Source organism: Hyperoodon ampullatus (assembly GCF_949752795.1).
Source record: "Hyperoodon ampullatus genome assembly, chromosome: 8".
Taxonomy (NCBI): Eukaryota; Metazoa; Chordata; class Mammalia; order Artiodactyla; family Ziphiidae; genus Hyperoodon; species Hyperoodon ampullatus.
This window is the reverse complement of record NC_136921.1, coordinates 116912722-116933802: the sequence shown is the minus strand read 5'-3', so window position 1 is coordinate 116933802 and position 21081 is coordinate 116912722. Positions and strand designations below refer to the sequence as shown.

Sequence of the window (21081 nt, the reverse complement as noted above, 5' to 3'; positions counted from 1 at the left end):
ACCCTCATGACAGACCTGACCAATCAGAGCCCCATACCTGGCTGCAGTGATTGGCTCAGGGCTGGGCATGTGACCCAAGCCAGCCAATGAGAATTCCCCCCAGGACTTTCATTGCAACTAATGGAGAAGGGGGTCCTTGGCCCTGGTGTCACTGAGCTGGCACAATGTACGTCTGCAGCTGCTGGTGGTTGTCTGTGCCAGCCCCGCGTAAAGCCTGCCCCAGGCCAATGCAAGGTGAAGAAATGGCAGGAGACAGACCCAGTTCTGCTGATACCTTTGAGCACCTAGATCCAGGCATACCTAAAGCCAGATGCCCCTGAACTTGTCAATTGTGTGCATCAGGTCACCTTTGTTTTTCTTAAGGTGTTTTAAGGTGGATTTCTGTTTCTTGCAACCAAGAGTCTGGCTAATATACCTGCAAAATGGGGATGATACCTATCTCACAGCATTGTGTGAAAATTAGAAAGGATACACGTAAAGCAACTGGTGCCGTAAGTTCTAGTGATGTTCAGTAAATGTCAAATGAATAAAGGAATGAACGAGGTCACAGAAACTTCCAAGTTTTGCCACAGGTAAGCTTTAGATCAAGAGGGGACAAAGTGGCCCACCCAGACCTTCCTCCCTCTGGTCAGAACAATTAGAAGAGACCCGAAGTCTGTGCCGGGGAAGGCTGGGAAGATGGAGAGCTGGCAGCAGGTTCTTACCGAAAGGCACAGAGGATGCTGAGGGCCACCAGGAGCATCACCAGGGAGGAGCTGTAGCCCACGGTGTACATGACCTTCAGCTTGAGGAGGTACTCGTACTGCAGAGAGAGAGGGCCGTGTCAGCCCCACCCACCCACCTGGCTGAACCTGCCCTTTTCTGCCACAGAGTGCACCTGCTCCAGGCTGCCGAAGCCCCTTCAACTCTGACCGCTATTCTGTTCATACCCCAAGGACACACATTCACAGACTCACGGCATCTTGGCTTGGGAAAAGACCTTAGGGATCATCTGATACCAGTTCAAAATTCTGTCCCACACACAGGGCCCCTGACCATCACCCTGAATTCAAGCCTTTGCTTGAATACCTCCACGGATGAGGCGCTCACTGCTTTTTGAAGAAGTCGCTGGGTATACAACAGTGCGAAGTATTAGATACTTTTTTCTCAAGTGAATCTAAAATCTATTACCTTTAAATTGTACCTATTGGTCCCTTTTCTTCTTCTGGAGTCACTGAAAATAAATTCAATTTGTCTTGTACCTAGAGCCCATAATTATTTTAAAAATAAATTGTTCACTATAGAATAGCTTTAGACTTATAGAAGAGTGACAAGGATTCTACAGAGAGGCCTGTCCTTTCTGAATACAATTCTTCTGCCCATCTGTCCCCCACTTATCGTCTGGGCATTAAATATTCCCTGTGTCTTTAATCTCTTTCCATAACCCTTCACCACTTTTCTCAACTAATATGCTCCAGTTTGTGAATATCCTTCTTAAACAAGACACCCAGAACCAGAGAGCTGAAAAGCTCCAGATGCATTCTCTGACCATGAAGAAATAGAGTGGGACCGTCACTTCCCCTGATCTATACACTGCACTCTTAATGCAGCCAAGCAGTCATTTACTTGTTCAGCAGCCACCTCACAGTATTGGCTCCTCTGTGATTCAAGAAGATCTCAATGGAATGGAATAATGTGACATACAGAAATAAATGTGAAGACCTGTATTTTTAAGGTTCAAAAAAAAACCAAATTGTACAACAGTCTTTTATTTTTTTAACATCTTTATTGGAGTATAATTGCTCTACAGTGGTGTGTTAGTTTCTGCTTTATAATAAAGTGAATCAGTTATACATATACACATGTTCTCATATCTCTTCCCTCTTGCATCTCCCTCCCTCCCACCCTCCCTATCCCACCCCTCTAGGTGGTCACAAACCACCGAGCTGATCTCCCTGTGCTGTGCTGCTGCTTCCCACTAGCTATCTATTTTATGTTAAAAAGAATCAAGGAAATAAAAAGTAAAGCAATAATGCCATACCATTTTTTTTTACCAACCAAATTAACAAATATTTAAAAGTACTAATATTCTATGTAGGTGAAGGTATAGTGGGAGTGAAAATTGGTTCAGTCTCTCTGGAAAGTAGCATGTATCAAGAACCTCTGAAACATGCATTCTTTCTGACCACCCCTCTACCTCTAGGAATTAATTCTATTCTTATCAGAAATATAAAAGCATATTTATATATAAAGATGTTTATCACAGAACCATTTTTGATGAAAAACACGCAAATGTCCAACAACAGAAGAATAGTTAACTAAATTCTTTTAAATCCAAAGGTAAGACTACATTAAAAAATGGTGCTTACCAAGAGTATTAAAAGATGTCAGGACATAATGTAATATTAACTGAAAAGGCAGAATACAAATTTTACATGTACAGCGTGATTTCTGCTTTATGTAAAAAAAAGTGTTAGGTTGAATTGTATGAAATTGTCCTTTCCTGTGCATCGAAAAAGACTGAATATTGGCCATCTCGTGTGGTTCAGTCTCACGCACACACAGAAACGAGACAGTGAGGAGGTGTGTAGACATTATTAGTGGTTAACTGTGGAGTATAAACTTGTGGGTACAGTCGTTATTTTCATTTGTATTTTTTTCTGTACTTTTCAGTTTTCTTCAGTGGGTAAGTACTATCTTATAACCAGAAGAAAAAGGTAATAAAAAACAAAGAACCACAAGCACAAGAATACTATTGGGGAAACCTGACAGCTGCTCATATGAAAATGACCTTGAGGTTTGAGTGGCCCAAGCTCCATGGCATTAAAGAAGTGTATGCAGAGAGAACGTGCACAGGCTTCAGAGCCAAGAGACAAGGGTTCCAAACCCAGGACTGCTACTACTCACCGGCTGTGTGACCCTGGGCAAATTACTTAACTTCTCTGAGCCTCAGATTCCTCATCTGCAAAATGGGGATAATACCTACCGTGCAGGCTTTTTGGAAGAACAAACAGGGTATCAGGTAGCGTGTCTAGACAGTGCCTGGCACTTGGAAGACACTCAGCACAGGTTGATTCTTCCCCATCTCCACCCCCCCAACCACCGTTCAGTCTGAGTCAGCAGTCTGACACTGCCGGTGTGAGGTATGGGTATGAGGTAGCTGCTAGGACAATTAGGTCCCTTCTCAGTTACATTAATGGAGTGCTGTGAAGCAGGCCACTCCAGGAATGTCTGGAGTGTTTGGTCCAGTTCTGGGTATGTTATTTTAAGAGGAGCATTAGTAAAGTGGAGCATTTCCGGAGGAAGGTGACTGTCATCTGAACTGGCTACACTGCACCCTAAAGGAAACAAACAAGCTTAGGGAAGCCGAGTACTAAAACGCCTGAGACTTAATTGTGAGCCCCAGGGGTAGGGGAGTGACCACAAAGTCGACGGGACTCAGACCGACCGAAAGTTTCCTGGCAGCAGAGGGAACCTTTGACGGGCTGGCTGCCATGTGACCCTGCGCTTCTGCACTGAGGCGACTGCAATTCCAGAAGCCAGAAGCCACCTCTCAGCAACAAGCGGGGAGCCACAACGGCAGTTAAGTTGCATTGGATGAATGGTTCCTAGACGCGGGGACGTCAAAGAGCAGTGAAATGTCAAAAAATCGGAGGACCGATGTGTCAGCCTAGGATCTCATCACGTGTGGGATGTGCCCCACAGCTGAGGGCGTCAGCCTCACCCCGGGGACGCCTGGGTCTGCAGCCCCGGGTCAGGAGCACATCGGGTTAGCCTGTGGCAGCGTGAGGAGGCATGGGGTGACAAGCGAGCAGGGTCCAGGCTGAGCATCTGCCCCCGAGAGGGCTGCTGCCTGTCCTGGATCAAGCTGCCCATCTCTCTGCTGTGTGTCTCGACTGGGCCCCCTCCTTCTCCATCCTCTACATCAGGAGACAGCAGACGTTTTCCATAAAGGGACAGACAGGAAACGTTTTAGGCTTTGGGCACTATTTGGTCTCTTTTGCAACTATTCAACTCTGCCCTTACACTGCAAATGGGTGTGGCTGTGTGTCAATAAATCTTTATTTGCAAAAGCAGATGGTGGGCTGGATTTGGCCCAAGGGCCCTAGTTTGCTAACCTCTGCTCTGGGTAAGCAAACTCCATTTTTTTTACCCAAGTGGCAGCTTTGCCTGGTCTTTCTGCTAATCTGAGTGCACTGTTGGCAAATGGTGTGTGCCAAGTCAGGAAGTTGCAAAAAGACAACCAACAAATATATACTTGCACCATCATTTGATTAAAAGAGAAAAAGACATTTCAACACTAAGAAAGGATGATTCAATTCTCAGAATAAAAGAAAAAGTTTGTGGGAATTCCCTGGCAGTCCAGTGGTTAGGACTCCACGCTTTCACTGCCAAGGGCCTGGGTTCAATCCCTGGTCAGGGATCTAAGATCCTACAAGCCCTGGATCTCCCTGGTGGCGCAGTGGTTAAGAACCCGCCTGCCAATGCAGGGGACGCGGGTTCGTGCCCCGGTCCGGGAAGATCCCACATGCCGTGGAGCGGCTGGGCCCATGAGCCATTGCCACTGGGCCTGCGTGTCCGGAGCCTGTGCTCCGCAACGGGAGAGGCCGCAGCAGTTAGAGGCCCGCGTACCACAAAAAAAAAAAAAAAAAAAAACTGGGAGAGAAGAATCTCCATCCTCCACATCAGGCCCCACTCAATCTCCTTTGGGAAGGGCTCTGAACCAGACGGCCCCTTCAGGGAGCCCACCGCACCAGCGTCCTGTTTCAAACCAGGCCTGCCCACTGCCGGGCTCTCCTGCCTCTGGAGCCCGAGGCTCCTCTGAGAAGGGACATCTGTGAGCAGGCACTGTGGCCAGGCACCCTTGCCTGCACTTCCACAGGTTCACGAGCCTGTGAAGTCAGGACTATTACTAACCCCATTTCCCTGATGAAGAAACTGAGGCACAGAGAAGTTACATCCTCCCCAACCCCCAAGGTCACAGGCAGGTTCAGACTCACCACCGGGCCCCAAGCATTTAGCCCCAGTCTCTGCTCTTTCGGTTTCACGCCTGCCCGACCCCAGCATCCCGATGGCACGTGGCAGCTCTCACTGTGCCATGCTCCTCAGGACCATCACCTCTGGGCTGGTGGACCAGGGCGGGGAAGTGGGCCCATCCAGCCCAGGGGAGCGAGGAGGGTGTGGGGCTGAGAGGGGCAGCCCGGGGTCCCCAACCTCGCCCTGAGCCAGCTTCACTCTCTCCTCCCCAGCCACCTCTGCCCCGCAGGGAGGTGTTGGCAGGCTTACCCTCTTCTCGTTGGAGGAGTCGTTCACGTGGACCCCACAGGCCAGGTCGGGCCTGGGGAAGGTCTCTGACCAGCCGCCCTGCGTGCAGTTCCGAAATATGGAACCTGTGGAGGCCAAGCAGCCTGCAGTGAGCAGTGGGGACCGGACCCAAGGCTGGCTCTCCGGGTGCCCTCGCCACGTCTCAGGGGCAGCTGGAGCTTCCTTCCGTCACCCTGTCCCTTTCTCTGAACCACACAGGCAGCTGCAATTGGCCCAGCTGGCCCTGGGAGCCTTAGTAAGAGTCAGTCAGGAAAAGCAGTGGGAAAGGTGCGCAGGCAGATGGCTTAGAGTGGATGCGCAAGCATGGGACAGACCCGTGGCTCCTGGATATGTCGACCTGCAAAGCTGGCCGGCCCTGCACCGGTACTCCTCCGGCCCCCGCCTCACGGCCACTGTGCCAGGCACCGAGCTCCACAGTGAGGGAGACGACTGACACATGCCCCAGGCCCAGGCCCAGCAGAACTTTCAGCGTCACCACTCGATTCCCTGGGTGCCCCCGGAGAACCTTCAAGCTGGGAGGCACTGCAGTGTCTGCTATGAGGAGAGAGGCTGGATGCAGTGCTTAAGAAGAGCAGGTTACACACCTTGAATCAAACAATGTTGATCTCACACTAACGGCTGCATATTTACTCAATTATAAAATTTCGTGCTCTATTGTAACAATACACGGTCACTGCTACGTGCTGGGCACTGTTCTAAGCGTGTGATGGGTATTAACTCGTTTCATCCGAACAGGACTAGGAGGCCAGCACTGTTACTTTTACAGTAAAATGTACTGTAACATGTAAATACTACGCCCATTTTACAGCTGGGGAAACGGAGGCACCCCGTGGTGAAATAACTTGCTCAAGATCACACCACAGTAAATGGGGGCCCTGGGATTCAAACCCCGGGGCTCAGGCCTACACTCCTGGCCGCAGGCTTTGTCCCAACGCCCTTTCTTACTCCTGGCCTTCCTGCTCACGGGCCCTGCAGCCATCTAATGGGTGGGTCCCCCAGAGAATCTGCCCGGCTGGTGAGCACCCAGCCCTGCCCTTAGCGAACCTTCCTCAGGCTCCTGGTCCTACTCCTGCACTAAAAAGTTCTATTTTACGTCTACCTTCCCATCCTGCTCCCCAGCATCTGAAAACCAGCAGAGCTAGCCCTCCAGGCAGCCACCCCTGAGGATGGAATGATCAGCTCTTTAACCACGACACCAGGCACACCTCTGCGTTTCTCTGCGTTACAAATCGCAAGGTAGCCGCAGCCCTCCCTCCCTGTCCTGGGGCTCACCGCCCCACCCCTCCAGCACAAGGCTGCAGCCTGCGCCCCACACGGAGGTGACAACGGTCCCCCTGCCTCCCTGGCAGACGACAGTTCCCGAAGGCTCCCCCGGGCCTGCCCAGAGCGCTTGCTCATCAAACATTTGCGGGCTGGCTGGCTGGCGAGACAAGCAGATGAGGGGGGATAAGAGCCTGCTCCAAGCATTTCTACAAGAGGAGAGGGAAGAGCTTGCCCACGAGGAGCTCTTAGAACAGGAGCCCGTAGACGGGTAGAGGAGCTGCCGGCCAAGAAGGAAGTCTGGGAAAGCAGGGGGAGCTGCCCTGCCTGCACTGACCGGCCCAGCTGCATCCTCCTCTCCGGGCTGCCGAGGAGGGCCGAGTTCCGGTCCCCGGGTCTGGCTGCTGTGGAGGCTGCAGGGGTGCAGGGAGCTGACCCTGTACATAGGAGCCCTGCTGCTCCTTTCGCTCTAATCAGTATCCTGTCCAGGGCCCCCAGCCACCCCAGCTGGGCCTGGAGTGTTCCTCTCTGACAGGCCCCAGGGTCTGGGCCACTGGCTCTCAGGGTTCCACTGAGCTGGAGAAATATGGTGGGCATTTCTAGGACCAGCCACCAGGCTAACGTACTGATTCTGATCTCAGCCTCACAGCGCCCCACGGAGGGAGGGGCTGCTGACCTAGCTCACAGACGAGAAAACCAAGGCCCAGAACTGGGCAACAGTGCTCAGCCAGGGTGTGGCCCATCATTGTACGGCCCTCCTGCCTGGCCCTCTCTCTGAGGTCCCAGGGGCGGCTCTAGCAGGAGACCGTGGCCTTTGGGCTCTAGCTATGCCAGGTCTAGAATGGCTCACAAGACCTGGAGCACTGGTTTAGAACCAGCCAGATCTGAGTTCGAAACCCGGCACTGGTTCTTTGTTGCTGTGTACCCCTCGGGGCGTCACTTCTCTGTGCCAAATGGGAATAATCACCCACACTGCAGGACGCAGCAGGAAACACGACAGCACACGGACGTCACACGGACGTCACTCAGGCTGGTGCCAGACAGAGTGGGAGCCACAGGGCTACTTCCCTTCTGCTCTTGGCCTTTCTAAAATGGACCAGGACGGTGGGGCTTGGAGTCTTGGAATTCAGGAGATGGGTGGAAGGTTTCTGTAATTAAATCAAACAAGCTAGGCTGTCAGAGAGGAATGAATGGTGGTCAGAGATACACTGGTTGGATGAGAGGCTGAATTAAAAGCACACACACTGCCTGGCAGCCAGCAGCAGTTATCAGACAGCGCGTCCCTGGAGGCTGGGCTGCCTGTCTGGGGGCCTCTCTTCACAGACCCCACAGGATTCCCAAGATGATGCTGCATGTGGTCCAGGCCAGGTGCCCAGAGCAGTGAACAAGGCAGTGCCCTCTGCTGACACGGCTCTTAGTAGAACTGCAGAGGAGACAAGGGGTGAGCTCCCTCTGGAGCCCCTTCCTCCCACCCACTTCCCCTGGGTTTAATTCCTAATAGGTAAGGGATTCTGCCCCAAGTTCAGGTCAGTGAACACCTCAAGGGCCCCCGAAACTACAGTCAGCATTTCCGCTCACATATATGTATGTGTGTGTGCAGTCTGGGGAAGAGCCAGGCCAAAGCTTTTATCTGATTCTCATAAGTCCCCAGGACCCTAGTCAGGTTAGGAATCTCTGCTGCTATGAGGCTCCCATCCCCACCAAGGCAGAAGGGAAAAAAAGCCAAGGCCTGACCCCACTCGGGAAGTGTGCTTTTTAATAAGGAACTCTGCAAGACCAGCGCCCTTTTAAGCATCAAAGGAATGCATCCTAGATGGAACATTCTAGGCCCTGGCACAGACAGACAAATACCTGGAGACAGAGTCCAGCCTGCAGTTTCCCCAGTCACACAGACACTCATTCCATCTGGGCCCATGTAGCGGGTGCCCTGAGAAAGAATTAACTCATTCTGTTTCTTTCTTCTTTCAAAAGGAAGGGCCTGGAGTATCAGCTTGTTCTCACGGGGTGCTCCTTCCTTGCTTTGGCTGGGGAGCCCTGGAACCCTTGGGACACCACCAAGAAGCCTTCCTCTGGACCCCGGACCCGAGGTGGCTCCATGGGGAGGGAACGGGTGGTGGGAGGATGGTTCTCGGTAACTGATGCTGGACTGTCCCGACCTACGCTCCTGGGCTGCCCGATGCCCTGCACCTGCTGCTGGGCATGAGCACAGTGGGACCCAGGCTGAGATGATCCCCCCACCCAGCCCTGGGCGCCGGGCAGCGCAGCCAAGGGGCAGCGCCTCCGTGCCGACGGGAAGGTGGTGGGTCCTGCAGCCCCACAGCGACACCGTGCGGCAGAGAGGAGAAACGGCAGTCCCCGCCTCTCCACCTCCCAGCTGTGAACCTGAGGCCAACGGCTAAAGCCCTCTTTGACGCTGTTACTTTTACTCCTGAACTGGGTCAAGCGCAGGGAAAAGGTCTGTGGTTTGCAGTGGCTTTGTGATGACCGAACGAGCTCACGTCTCTAAACATGCCTGGCGCGTGACAGGGCTTTAGCCAGTGTTCGTCCCTGCGTGTCCCCCGAGACAACCTCCTCACTCTCCCTTGCCTGAAATTAAGGGAACCCTTATAAACTGCAGCTTTGCCAGAAGCTTCCAGGGAGGGCAGAGTTCACCAGCAGGGCCTGGCAGAGAGAGCACAGAGTAAGTAAGTGTCCTGGAAGGCCAGCCTGGGCCCGGTGTGAGCCAGACACGAGGGCTGGAGCAAGGGCCCCGGGGGCTAAGTGGGCAGAAACGTGGAAGGGGGGAGGGGAGCCCCTTGAAGAGGGCACCGGGCAGGGAGAAGCAGGCCTGGCCTCCTTCAGCACTTCCCCAGTATGTGGCCCCCGGCCGCCTTGCTTGGCGCCCTGACAACTGAGGCCACACCACACCTCCCCAGCCAAGGCTTCCCATCCCCAGCGAGGACCACCCCCACCCTTCCACTCACTCCTTGTCCCCAGAGAAGTCTCCTCGGCCTCAGGCCGCCAGGCCCAGGCCCACCCAGAGGGCCAGCCCACAGCCTCCCAGCTGGGCCCCTGGGCTGAGCGGTTACCGTTTCTGCCCACGAGCATCCAGAGGAACCGCGGGCAGGCCACTTCCACCGTCTGTCCCAGCGCAGAGGAGGGCCAGCAGCTCGTGTTGTCCCACAGCCCCTGGCAGCCTGCCGAGGAGAGAAGCGGCATCAGACGGGTCGCAGCGTGGACGCAGGGCCTCCCCAGCACCGTGGCACCAGCACCAGCACCCGCGCCTGGGCGTCCCCACTAGCTGCACTCCCGGGACCAGGAACCATGGCGTCTAATGGGCCCTGTCACCTTTGGGGCGGTGGCCTCGGCATCTACACGGTGAGTGCTCGGTGCTGAAGACACACGGGGACACACTGTCTCACATAAGCCTCGCAAGGACAGGGCTGGGCTCCTCCGGAGCAGAAGATGGAGCGTCTCCTGGCCTCTGCTCGCACCCACTGACCCCATGGCAGTGAGCCTGCATGCTGGCTGCACAGTACAACCACCGGGGAGCTTTAAAAACATACCTAACCAGGCCCTACATCCAGGGAGCCTGATTTCATCGGTCCTGCGTGGCACTCAGGCATGATGCAGTGTTAAAGCTTTCTGGGTCATTCTACCGTGATGGCAGGGTTGAGAACTTTGTCCCATGATTCTCAGACTTCAGCTTGTATCAGAATTATCCAGAATGCTTGTTAAAACACAGATGGCTGGGACCCCATCCCCAAAGTCTTGGTGGAGCCTGAGAATTTGCATTTTTAACAAGTTCCCAGGGGAGGCTGGTGTTACTGGTCTGGGACCACACTTTGAGAACCGCTGCCTTGGCTATGGAAGCAGCGCTGCATTTGTGGTAGGAACATCACTGAGGACGCTGCTTTCACCGCACTGGGTTCCCTTGATGAGGCCCCCGCCCCACCCCCGAAGGAGAACATGGTCTCAAGGCAACGTGAAGCTGGACTTACGGTGAACAACTAGTATACATCTGTCCTTATAGACACTGAATTTGAGGCTGTTTCCTTTTTGCTTTGTTTGGCTGCTAGGAAGCTCAGAGCCACATCTGTGGCCCACTTCTGGTAACTGAAAGGCTTTGAAATGAAAAGATTATCAGGTGTCTTCAAGGCAAAACTAGGCGTTGTCTAATCACAGCCTTCTGGGTTACCCGATTCTGTGGATCTCTGGCCTTTTACGTCCTTGAGCTATTTTGCAACTCTATACAATGTAGACAACTGATGTCCTGTCCAAAGGCATTTGAATCCACATTTCTATCTCTTCCTTTGCATTTGCATGACTATCAGTTATCTACAATTTATAAAGAATTGTTTCCAGCCAGTTTGCATCTATTTGTAAATTCATTTTACCATTCTGCCTTATGCGTACAGTACTTTGAATTCTCCTGTGAACCCGTGGTAATATCTTACTGGTTCTCTCATTACTTAGGTACAATGTTTGGCAGGTATTCATTTTGCACTTGCCCGTGAGTTATGATTATACTCTGTTAAAAATGATCATTTAACATAACCACCCACCAATTCTCCCAAAGTTGATCCCGGGGGAAGAAAGCCAGGGAAATTGCTCCTGTGACAGGCTTCTGGGGGCCCATGCCACCTGGGAGGGCATCACCCGGGGAGGTCTGGAGCAGACCGGAAATAAGAGCTGAGGTGACACCCATGAGCTCAGCAGTCACCCCACATCTGGTTTGGGGAACACAGAGCAGACCACACTAACCCGGAGCCCCAACCTTCAGAGAGAACCCAGACTCCTGAGGCCCACAGACCTGGGTTCCAATCTGCCTCACCACACACGCGCTGCCCGAGCCCGGCTCCTCGCTCAGCTCTTCTGGGGGAAACAGATGCCCTCCTCCTGAGGTTGTCCAGGGGAGGAGATCCACCTCACATGGGAAGCCCAGCACTCGGTGAGGGCAGGGGAACTACAGCTCCTTCCTGCCGTCCTCCCCAGTCCTCTTCCTCCCCAAGCCCTTTCTTGTTTCATCCTGGCATGGGGAGGGCAGGCCAGGCTGGGTCCTCTGAACTGCAGGGCACTTTTTAGCTCCAGGGACTGGCAGATGCGTGTGGCTTGAAGGGGGCCCTTGGATTACCCAGATGGCTAATTCCCAGCTTTTGTAAAGAGCAAGAGTCTCTTTCCAGGGATGAATAAAAACCAGGCTCAAAGCACCAATATCCTCCTGACACCCTCGTCCACTCCATGTAAAGTCCTTTGGTGATGTGTCCCACTTCAGAGGCTCTGATCCTGCAGTGGACGTCAGAATCACCTGGGAGATTCTAATTCAATCATCCTGAGCCCCAGGAATCTGCATGTGAAGACCTCCCTACAGGCGCTGCTGTATGTGTCATCAGGCTTTGCTTTGAGAATCTTCGCACTGCACCTCCCCACAGCGAAGGCCCCTGTTTCCGGGCTCAGACCAGCCTTGGGCTCCCAGGAGCACATCCAAGATGATGGTGAGAGGCCAGAGAGGTCACAGTGAGGTCACCTCCTGGTGCCTGGGTGCAGATGGCTCCCCCCACCCCAGGCAGACAGTCCGGAGAGCAGGAACCTGTCTGATTCCTGACTGCTGGACGCCTGTGCCCGCAAGGGCTGGGCAAGGCACAGACGTCCACAAGCGTCTAAGGAATGGATGAACGCCCCAGCCTCCGGCCCCTTCCCTTCCCCGTCACCCATCCCTTGTAAATGGCCTTTCACTGTGATGCCCACTTGACTTCTGAACCCCACGCTAAGGTCCTGGCCTTCCGGTTCTCTGCCACCAGCTCTGCTTTAGTCCCAGCAGGAGTCACTCCATGCTTCACACACAGCAGCTCGCTGAATGCACAGCAGCGCTGCCAGGCACCCGGCTCTGTCCTCGGTTTACAAACAAAGCGGCAGAGCAGGGAGAAGCAGGTTCCTGGAGTCACACAGCCAGGAATGGACGGGCTGGGAGGCGACCGTCCAGCCAGGCTCTGCCCACCTGCCTGTCTCCAGGGCATCAGCCCCAGCTTCCTGGAGGAGGGTGTCTGGGGGGCTCTGGAGGTGGAGAGCCCCGGGAGGGACAGGGAGGCTGTGGCCCTGGACAAGGGATGGAGGAGAGCCGCCATGGGCACACAGGGCGGGGCCTGGATGGGGCTCCCACAAGGACAGTGAAGGCATCCAGGAGTCCAAGGACCAGGTGTCTGCGTCCTTCGAGGAATGTGGGACTTGAGACCCCCTTGGATATTCCCGAGGCTTCACCCCAGCTCTCACAGAGCACCCTGAACGAGGGCGGGCTGGACCTTCTCTCTTCTTGAAACTCCCCAGGGCACCCAGGCAGGGTTCTGCCACTTCTGGGCGCCGGTCCTGCAGATTTCCACCATGGACGTGGCTCACCTGGCCCCCGGATGCCCTTGGGACAGTGACACGGTCCTGAGGGCCCTGGACAGACAAGCACAGTTTGCCTCCACTCTGAGTTCTCCCACACCTGGAGGCTGGAGGGTGAGGGGACCCCACGGCCTCGTTGCTTCTAAAGAAGCCCCACCGGCTCAGGCACACCTCCTGGGAGCAGACGGGGCATTTCCCCACTGTGGAAACACACGGGAGCCTCTTCCCTCACTTTGGGAGAAGTGGCTTCAGGGCTGAGGCTGGCCAGGTCAGCCAGGGCACTGGTCCATGGCCCCAGTCCATGAGGCCGGACGACCCATGTCCGGCTGGCCAGACAGATGGGAAGGGGGCCAGGGTGTCTGGCGGGCTTCCTGAGCTGGGGCATGTCAGGCCGGGCCCACAGGGACACTGGCCTGTGCTGGCAGAAGGCCGGGCGGGAGCGGCTGGTGGGGGCTGGGAGGGAAGCGGGATCCCCCTACAGCTGGTTCACACCCACGCCCTTCCTATAGCCCAAGTAGGCAGAAGAGGCTGGGAAGGGGCCATCCAGCCCTGCGCTGGACACACAGCAGGCGCTGTGCGCCGCAGGGGTCGAGTAGGGTTGCTGTTCCATGGCAGAGACGAGGAACCCAGGCCCCAAGAGGCGAAGTGACGTGCAGGGTGACAGCAGGACTGGTGGAGCTGAGATCCCACGCCAGGCTGAGCACTGGCGGTAGGAGGCCTGGATGCTGACACCACACGGCATCTCTCACGTCCCGAGCCCTGTGACATGGCCACACTCTCCCAGCCTTGGCCTCACTGTCTGGGCAGGGCAGGGCAGGTGCTGACACACACCCAGGGGACCAGCGTGTGAGGAGCGCATGATGGCGGTGTGCCCCTTTAGCTGGTACATGGTTGAACCCTTTTAACAGCTGTACATGTTTAAAAAGAGAATTGAATATGCATTAAAAGGTTACAGAACAAGCACATCACAGTTGTGACTCTGAGGGTTACTACTGTTTAGGATGAGGCTAAGTTAAAAAAAAGTCAGTTGAAAAAAAGGGAACCCTCATGCACTGTTGGTGGGAATGTAAGTTGGCGCAGCCACTGTGGAAAACGGTATGGAGCTTCCTCAAAAAATTAAACTAGAGCCACCATATGACCCAGCAATGCCACCCCTGGACACACACCCAAAGGAAATGAAGTCACTATCTCAGGAGCGATCTGCACCCCACACACACTGCAGCGTTATCTGCCACAAAGTATGGAGACAGCCTAAGTGTCCATCAAAGGGTGAATGGGTAAGAAAAAGTACAGTGAAATATTATTCAGCCTACTGGGATTCCCTGGCAGCCCAGTAGCTAGGACTCGGCACTGCAGGGGGCGTAAGTTCGATCCCTGGTCAGGGAACTAAGATCCTGCGTGCCAGGCCGCACAGCCAAAAACACACAAACAAAAGGAAATCCTGCCATGTGTGACAACACAGCCGATCTCAGAGGGCGTGATGCTCAGTGAAGTAAGCCAGACACAGAAACACAAATACTGTTATCAACTCCCTGGTATGTGGAATCCAGAAGAGTCAAACTCACAAAAGCAGAGAATAGAATGGTGGTTACCAGGGGCTGGGGTTGCAGGGAAAGGTGGAGAGGTTGGTCGAAGATTCCAGAGCTGCAGTCAGGTATGATGAATAAGCCTAAGAGCTAACGTACAGTGTGCTGAAAAAAAGTCAGCCAATTGATTTAAAGGAAAAAACATTAAGGAAACCACAGTACCTAAGGGGCATGGTGCAAGCGGGCTGGAGGGACTCTGGCCGGGGGAGCAGGGGGTCCGCGCAGCCCCCTGGCTGCTTGCAGGGACCCCTTTTCTGCTGCTCCAGGGTGTGAGTGGAGGGCCTCAGACCCCACTCCCCACAGGCTCCTGCTCTGAGTGCGGGGAAGGCTGCACAAGTGGAGCAGGAAAGGGAGGGGGGCGTCCTGGTCTGGCCTCCCGTGGGGCTCTGGTTCGGAAGGGACGAAGCACAGAACTCGGGTCACTGTCGGGGGCTGGGAGTTTTGGACCCAGAGCAGCAAAGCTCAGCGCCTGAGCCGGGGTTGAGGGGGACCCATGAGGTAAGGGATAGGGGAGCTTTGTAAACAGAGCCACTAGGGAGGGCTCAGCGCCTCTGGGAGGGCAGGGCTGGAATGAACGTAAACTGGCTGCTGCAGGGCAAGCAGGGCCAAAGGCGTCCCCACAACCCTCCACCACCTCTGAGGTCATCTGCTGACACTGACTGCCTGGCTGGAGGGGAAGGGATGGAAGGGTGTGCAAGTTTAAGCAGGGAAACAAGAAAAGACACCATGGGACCACAGATGTCACCTGGAGGGGCCCACGGCACAGCATGGCATCCTTGGTGGAAGTGAAGTGTGGCGGAGACGGACTGAGCTTCGGACATGCCACTTACCTCTATGAGCCTCACTTTCCTCATCTATAAAATGGGCATAGTAACGTCCCCCAGGATTTTGGTGGGAATTAATGATTTGTGTTTGCAGTGGATCTTTTTTTCCTCCTGGTTATTTTTTTCCTTTTTTCTGTCCTTCCTCCTCAGATTACTAGTTCACAGTCTCCAAGGAGGGCAGGAAAACTTACGATCTCCCTGACTTGGGCTTCCAAAGGTCCCTGGGGCAGGGGGATCAAGAGGAATTCTGGTGTAATCAAAACGCTTAGGAGAAAACAGAAAAAGAGCAAGACTTCCCTCAGACTAGGGAGACAAGGGGTGATGTGATGAGCAGGCACACAGAAGGTTCCAGAAAGAGGCATGAGTGCCCTGCTGCCCATTCGCCCCAGATGGCGGGAAAGCCCAGAGGAGAAACGGCTGCGGGAACACGTCCAGATGGGCAGGACCGACAGCCTGTTTCCTGGCTTCATCATGCCCGCTCTGCCTTCTGAGCCCACCCCCAGGGGCAACCTAGGGCGGTCTCCTTGGCTTTGCAGTATTTACGGTATTTAGGCGTTGCCCTGCTTGTGATGGCTGGACCACACACGGAGGTGGTCAGGGTGGGTTAGAGGAACTGAAGGCCCAGGGTGGCAACGGCGTTTACAGGCATGGCACAGGAGCGACAGCAACGAGGCTGGAGGTGTTCCTCTTTAAGCCAAGAAGCACAAACCGGTCCACAGAACTATCTTGGGGAGTAGTGGGGTGCCCACCACCTAAAGTGTTCAGAGAGGGTCATGCAATTAGGAGGCTGCATGGGATGAGACGAAGGACCCTTTGAATGTGAGGCTGAGCGCCACTTCCCTGAGGCAGGCTGGCTCTTCTGCCTCCGGGAGGCTTGCTCAAGGCTTCTGAGCCCGGACGCTGAGCCTCCCCACCCCCTCCCCGACGGCACAAGCTGCTCCTGGGGCCCGAAAAGTCCTCCTAGTCCTCCCTGGCTGAAACGCTTCCTTTCACGCCACCCCTCACACTAAATAGACATTAACTGGTATCAACAGTCTCTCTCTTCCTCTTTTTTTTTTTTTTTTTTTTCCCAAATGCCAATCTTTTCTTGAGGGGTGAGAGTATCAGTCCCTCACAGCTCAGTCAGGATTGTAAAACAGACAATCCTCAGGATTTGCAGTCAAAAGATATAGGCTGAGAGTCCTGTTTCAGCTCTGGGTGATACTGTGCCTCTAAGAGCCTCAATTTCCTCATCTGTGAAGTGGGGATGACAATGGTACTTACTGCACAGGTTGTTTTAAGAACTGAAAAAATATGTCGAAAATGCTACATGAACATAAGTTACTTGTTTCTGAAAAACGAGCCCAGATCAGTAGTGCCAAGGAAAGGGTCAAGAGAGCTGGGCTCTGGGCAGGGGAGGGAGGTCCCAGGTTGCCTGGCTGCCAGTGGCCCTCAGGAGCCAGGAGAGGCCAGAAAAGGACTGGAATGTTTGTTAGAGAAACTGCATTAAAAGCCAGCACGTGAGACACACTGAGAGCAGTGCCACAACGTGGATGAACCTTGGAAACATTAGTGGAAGGAGGTGACACAAAGGTCATGGACTGTGGCTCCATTTGTTATGAAATGTCCAGAGTCAGCAAAAGCATAGAGACAGGGAGTGGATGCATGGTTGCCAGGGGCGGAGCAGGGGGCAAGATGAGGAGTGACTACTCAACGGGTACAGGTCTTATTTTGGGGGTGATGAGAATGCTTTGGAGCTACGTAGAGGTGGTGGTGGTTGCATTGTGAATGCACCAAATGCCACTGAGTTGTTTGCTTTAGGATGGTTAATATTGTGAATTTCACCTCAATAAAAAAGCACTGCCCCCTGCCACCCGCTAGAAGCCAGCCCATGTTCTTTGGGAGTGGGCAACCAGCTGGCAGAGACAAGAGGAAAAGGGGATGCTGTGTCCCCATTTTGAAGGCGAGGACACGAAGGCCCAGAGAGGATCGGGGTCTTGCCCAAGGTCACACGGCCCCTAAGTGACGGAGCAGCACACCTGCCCAGGTCTGTCCAAAATGCTAAGCCCATATCTTTCCTGCCACTGCACTGTCTCTCAGGAACATTCTTCCTTAGGGAGAGGCAAAGCCCTTCAACCGGCCAGCTCTGAAGGCGTATCAGCTTCTGAAAACAGAGCAATAAATAGCCGGGTAGAGCACACCATGCAGCTATTAGGGTGACCCTGAAATATTCCCACAAAATGTTCCGCAGGCCTTGGCCACCTAACCCGGAATAGCTGAAGAGTTAATTTTTTATTCGTGATAAGTGTGCCGGGCTTGGTGACAGCTCGGTGAGTGGTGTTTCCTGGGACTCTTCTGGCGTTCAAACATTAACCTCCTCCCCAGGGAAGACCGGGCAGCTTAACCATTAACCTATACCCCCAACAGAGAGTCCGCCAGCCCCTCCCCGCCTCAGGCGCCAGACAGATCCTTGCTGGGGACGGAGGGCCTGTGGGCCCTGGCACCCAGGACTTCAGGAGTCGCGCTCCTGAGTGGAGGTTATGGGGCCGGACCGCCCCCAGGTGGCCTCAGCCCCGGCCCACCCCCGCAACCTGGTCCTGATGGGGATCCGCGGGGCGGAGCCTGACCAAGGGCTCTATGCCTTTGCTGTTTCTCCTGTTTTCATTCTTTGAAGGAATCTTCCCCCGCGGCCACCATGTCGGTTCTAAGCTCCACGATGGGTCTTCTGGCTCAGCTTTCTCAACCTGTCAGCGGAACAGGCCTCAAGACTTTCCCAGGAGTCCAGGTCCTTAGAAGACTTCAGAAGACTCAGAAGTCTTCTGGCTCAGGGGCTTTTAAACCAGGTTTTCAAAACAATAGACCTCTTTTCCTAAATGAAAATTGCAGAAGGCCAAACAAAATGCAAAACAGATCTAAGCGGCCTGAGCCTTTGTGCTGGGACGGGGCCGACCTGGCCCCGTTCACCCAGCTGCCGCGGCCTGGCCAGACACAGTTGCAATTACTGCGTGTGCAGCACAGCCCCATCGCACACGAGGAGAGCGAGGTGTCCCCAGGGAGCTCACGGCAGAACCCGGCAGGAGTCCCACTGCGCCTTCTCAGCCCTGGATGCACAAGTAGGACCACATGGGAGCCTCTGGGGACAGAAGATGGCTAGACCTGCTCCAGGTCGGTCAAGCTGGGCACATCCGCAGCCTCCCAGGAACTGCAATGTGAGGTCGGCATCCACAGGGTGACGGGCCCGCAGGTCAGGCTCTGGGGAGCACTACCCATGGGTGACGTGGCTACGCTGCTCACCCCGGCTGGTCTGTGACGAGCGGGGCAGGCCGGGAGCGTCCACATCCTCTGCTGCAAAGGCTCTGCTTCACCTCCCTCTCTCTCCTTCAAGTCTCCTCTCTCCCTGCCCTCAGTCAAACGTCTACACTCACTCATTCACCCAGTAAGCCATCAACAAACACACAACTACTAGGCCTTGCAGGCCCTGTGCCCCATGCTGGGGAAAAAGAGGAAAGTGACACAGTCCCTCCCAATCCAGGAAACATCCCTACGATGCAGTGCAGAGGTGCCAGGAGGGAGGGAAACAGAGGGTCCTGCAGAAGTCCGGGTGGCCAGCTGCACGGGAGAAATGGTTCCTGGAGGAGTCTAAAAAGGAGAGTGGTTGGCAGGGTGGAAGAGAGGGAATGGTGTTGGAGCAGAGGGATCAGCATGTGCAAAGGCCCAGAGGCAGGAGAGAAACAGACACGGTCAGGAAGTTGTAAGCAATCTGGTTGAGCCAAGTGGAAATGTCTGGGGTGGATGCGTGGACAAGGGAGTGAGGAGCTGAACCTCATCCTGGAGCCACTGGGGAGCAAAAGGACATTTAAACACTTCAGGCGCTTATTTTTAAAATAACCATCTGTAAGCTCTCAGTGTGAACTAAAGTTCACCATCAGCTCTCCCAGTGGCTTGCCATTCTAGGCTTTATCCCTCAGGCCTGAATGCAAGTCCCACGCCCTGTCACGGGAATTTCTGGCGTTCACCTTGGGGACATGCAGGCAGCTGTAGTTTCTGGGGTGGCAGGAGGGCCCAGGAAGTCAGGAGGCTGTGGCTCAATGGTGGGCCCCTGTGAGCCGTAAGACTACTGTCTGGCTCCCCCGAAGCACCTGCCACAGCCAGCAGAGGGGAAGGAAAGGCTCAACCTACAGAAGAAAGTAGTCATCCTGCCCCGTCCCTCATGCAGAGGACGGGTGACTCGACTGAAGCCCATTGCAGCACCCACACTGCTGGGCCTCTGCCGCCCACGGCACCACCTTCCTCCTGCCCACGGCTGCTCCTGACGGATTCGTGCGGGGGCTCGAGCCGCTCCCGGGCTCTCTCCTCCTCCCCTTCCCTCACCCTCTCCTCCCGCAACCTCAGCCTCAGTTGCCAGCCAGACAGAAGCGTTCCCCAGCCGGCCCTCCTTTGAAGCCTCCACTCCGTGTGTCTAAAACTGAACTCATGACCTTCATCTCTTCTCCCCCAAAATACTCCCCCCTCCTCCCTGGAGGTGCTGCAGCCACCTTACGACCAGGAGGCGAATGCCACACATTGAGCAGAAAGACAAGAGGAATCTGGAATCTGAGGAAACCTGGGAACTCCACACCAGCTCTGGATCTTTCGTGGTGTCTAAGAAACCAACCCCTATTTGATGAAGCTCGCTTATCAAGTCTCTGCCACATGTGCAAAAACACATTCCTAAGCCATAAGAGAGGAGTCCAAGCTCCTTTTTTCTCACCATTCTCAACTCACAACAAGAAGTGCTAACTATCTTTTGAATGAATGCTTTCCATTTCACACCAACCCCATAAAATAGATGTCGAAACTGAGGCCCAGAGACATAGGACTTGTTCAAGATCACACAGCCTAATTTAAAAGCCTGGGCTCCCCCTTCCCCCTCTCCTCCCCTGCACCCCTCTTCCTCTCTCTTTCTTCTGGAAAATACAGAGGTGGGGCTGCCTTCCCCTTGCAGCCACACACATACCGCCGCCATCGCCACCAGAGGGCAGACAGTTGTCTTCAGGGAGCGAGAAGCGGGACAGGAAAGGAAGGGAGGGGGTGGCCTGGCGGACACAGCTGAGAGGACCAGAAGGCACAGAGGCGGCAGCAGTTTGGGTGGCAGCCAGATTCCTGGGAGGGTTGAGCACGGTGGGAGGGGGGCTGGGAAGGAGTCACCGGCCTGGCCATGGGGGACAAGAAAGTGGACGACCAACAGTCCAAGGATTTCAAGAACAAAGGCCATGACTTGGAGATGAGAGTACTGCAAAAGGATCTGCCTGGTCTGTACACCAACAAGCTGGATAACCTAGATGAAACGGATCCATTCCCAGAAAGACACAACCCACCAAGATGGAAGCATGAGCAAGTAAAAACTCGGAGCAGACCTCTAACTGGTCGGGAGATGGAATCTGTCATAAAAAATCTCCCAACAGCAAAAGCCCAGATGGCCTCACTGATAGAGTCTACCAAACATTTAAAGAGAAATTAACACCAAGCCTCCTCAAAGGCTTCCAAAAACCTGTAAAGGAGGAAACACTTGCAAAATCATTCTATGAGGCCAGCATTACCCTGATACCAAAGCCACACAAAGGCTCTACAAGAAAAGAAAACTACAGACCAATATCTGTGATGAACACTGATGTAAAAATTCTCAACAAAATACTAGCACATTGAATTGAACAGCACATTAAAAGAATTATACACTATGACCAAGTGGGATCTATTCCTGCGATGCAGGGATGGTACAAAATGTG

General features: G+C 54.2%; 1 protein-coding gene across 1 annotated transcript in view; it reads right to left on the bottom strand.

Moving 5' to 3' along the window:
- SCTR (secretin receptor) overlaps positions 1–21081 on the bottom strand; it is a gene marked incomplete at its 5' end in the record, with an annotated part of 62177 nt that overhangs the window by 23338 nt on the left and 17758 nt on the right. The window contains 3 exons of the mRNA XM_079710718.1: positions 705–802; positions 5266–5369; positions 9633–9740. Coding sequence (XP_079566844.1) covers positions 705–802; positions 5266–5369; positions 9633–9740 — 310 coding nt within the window. The remainder of the gene's footprint in view (positions 1–704; positions 803–5265; positions 5370–9632; positions 9741–21081) is intronic.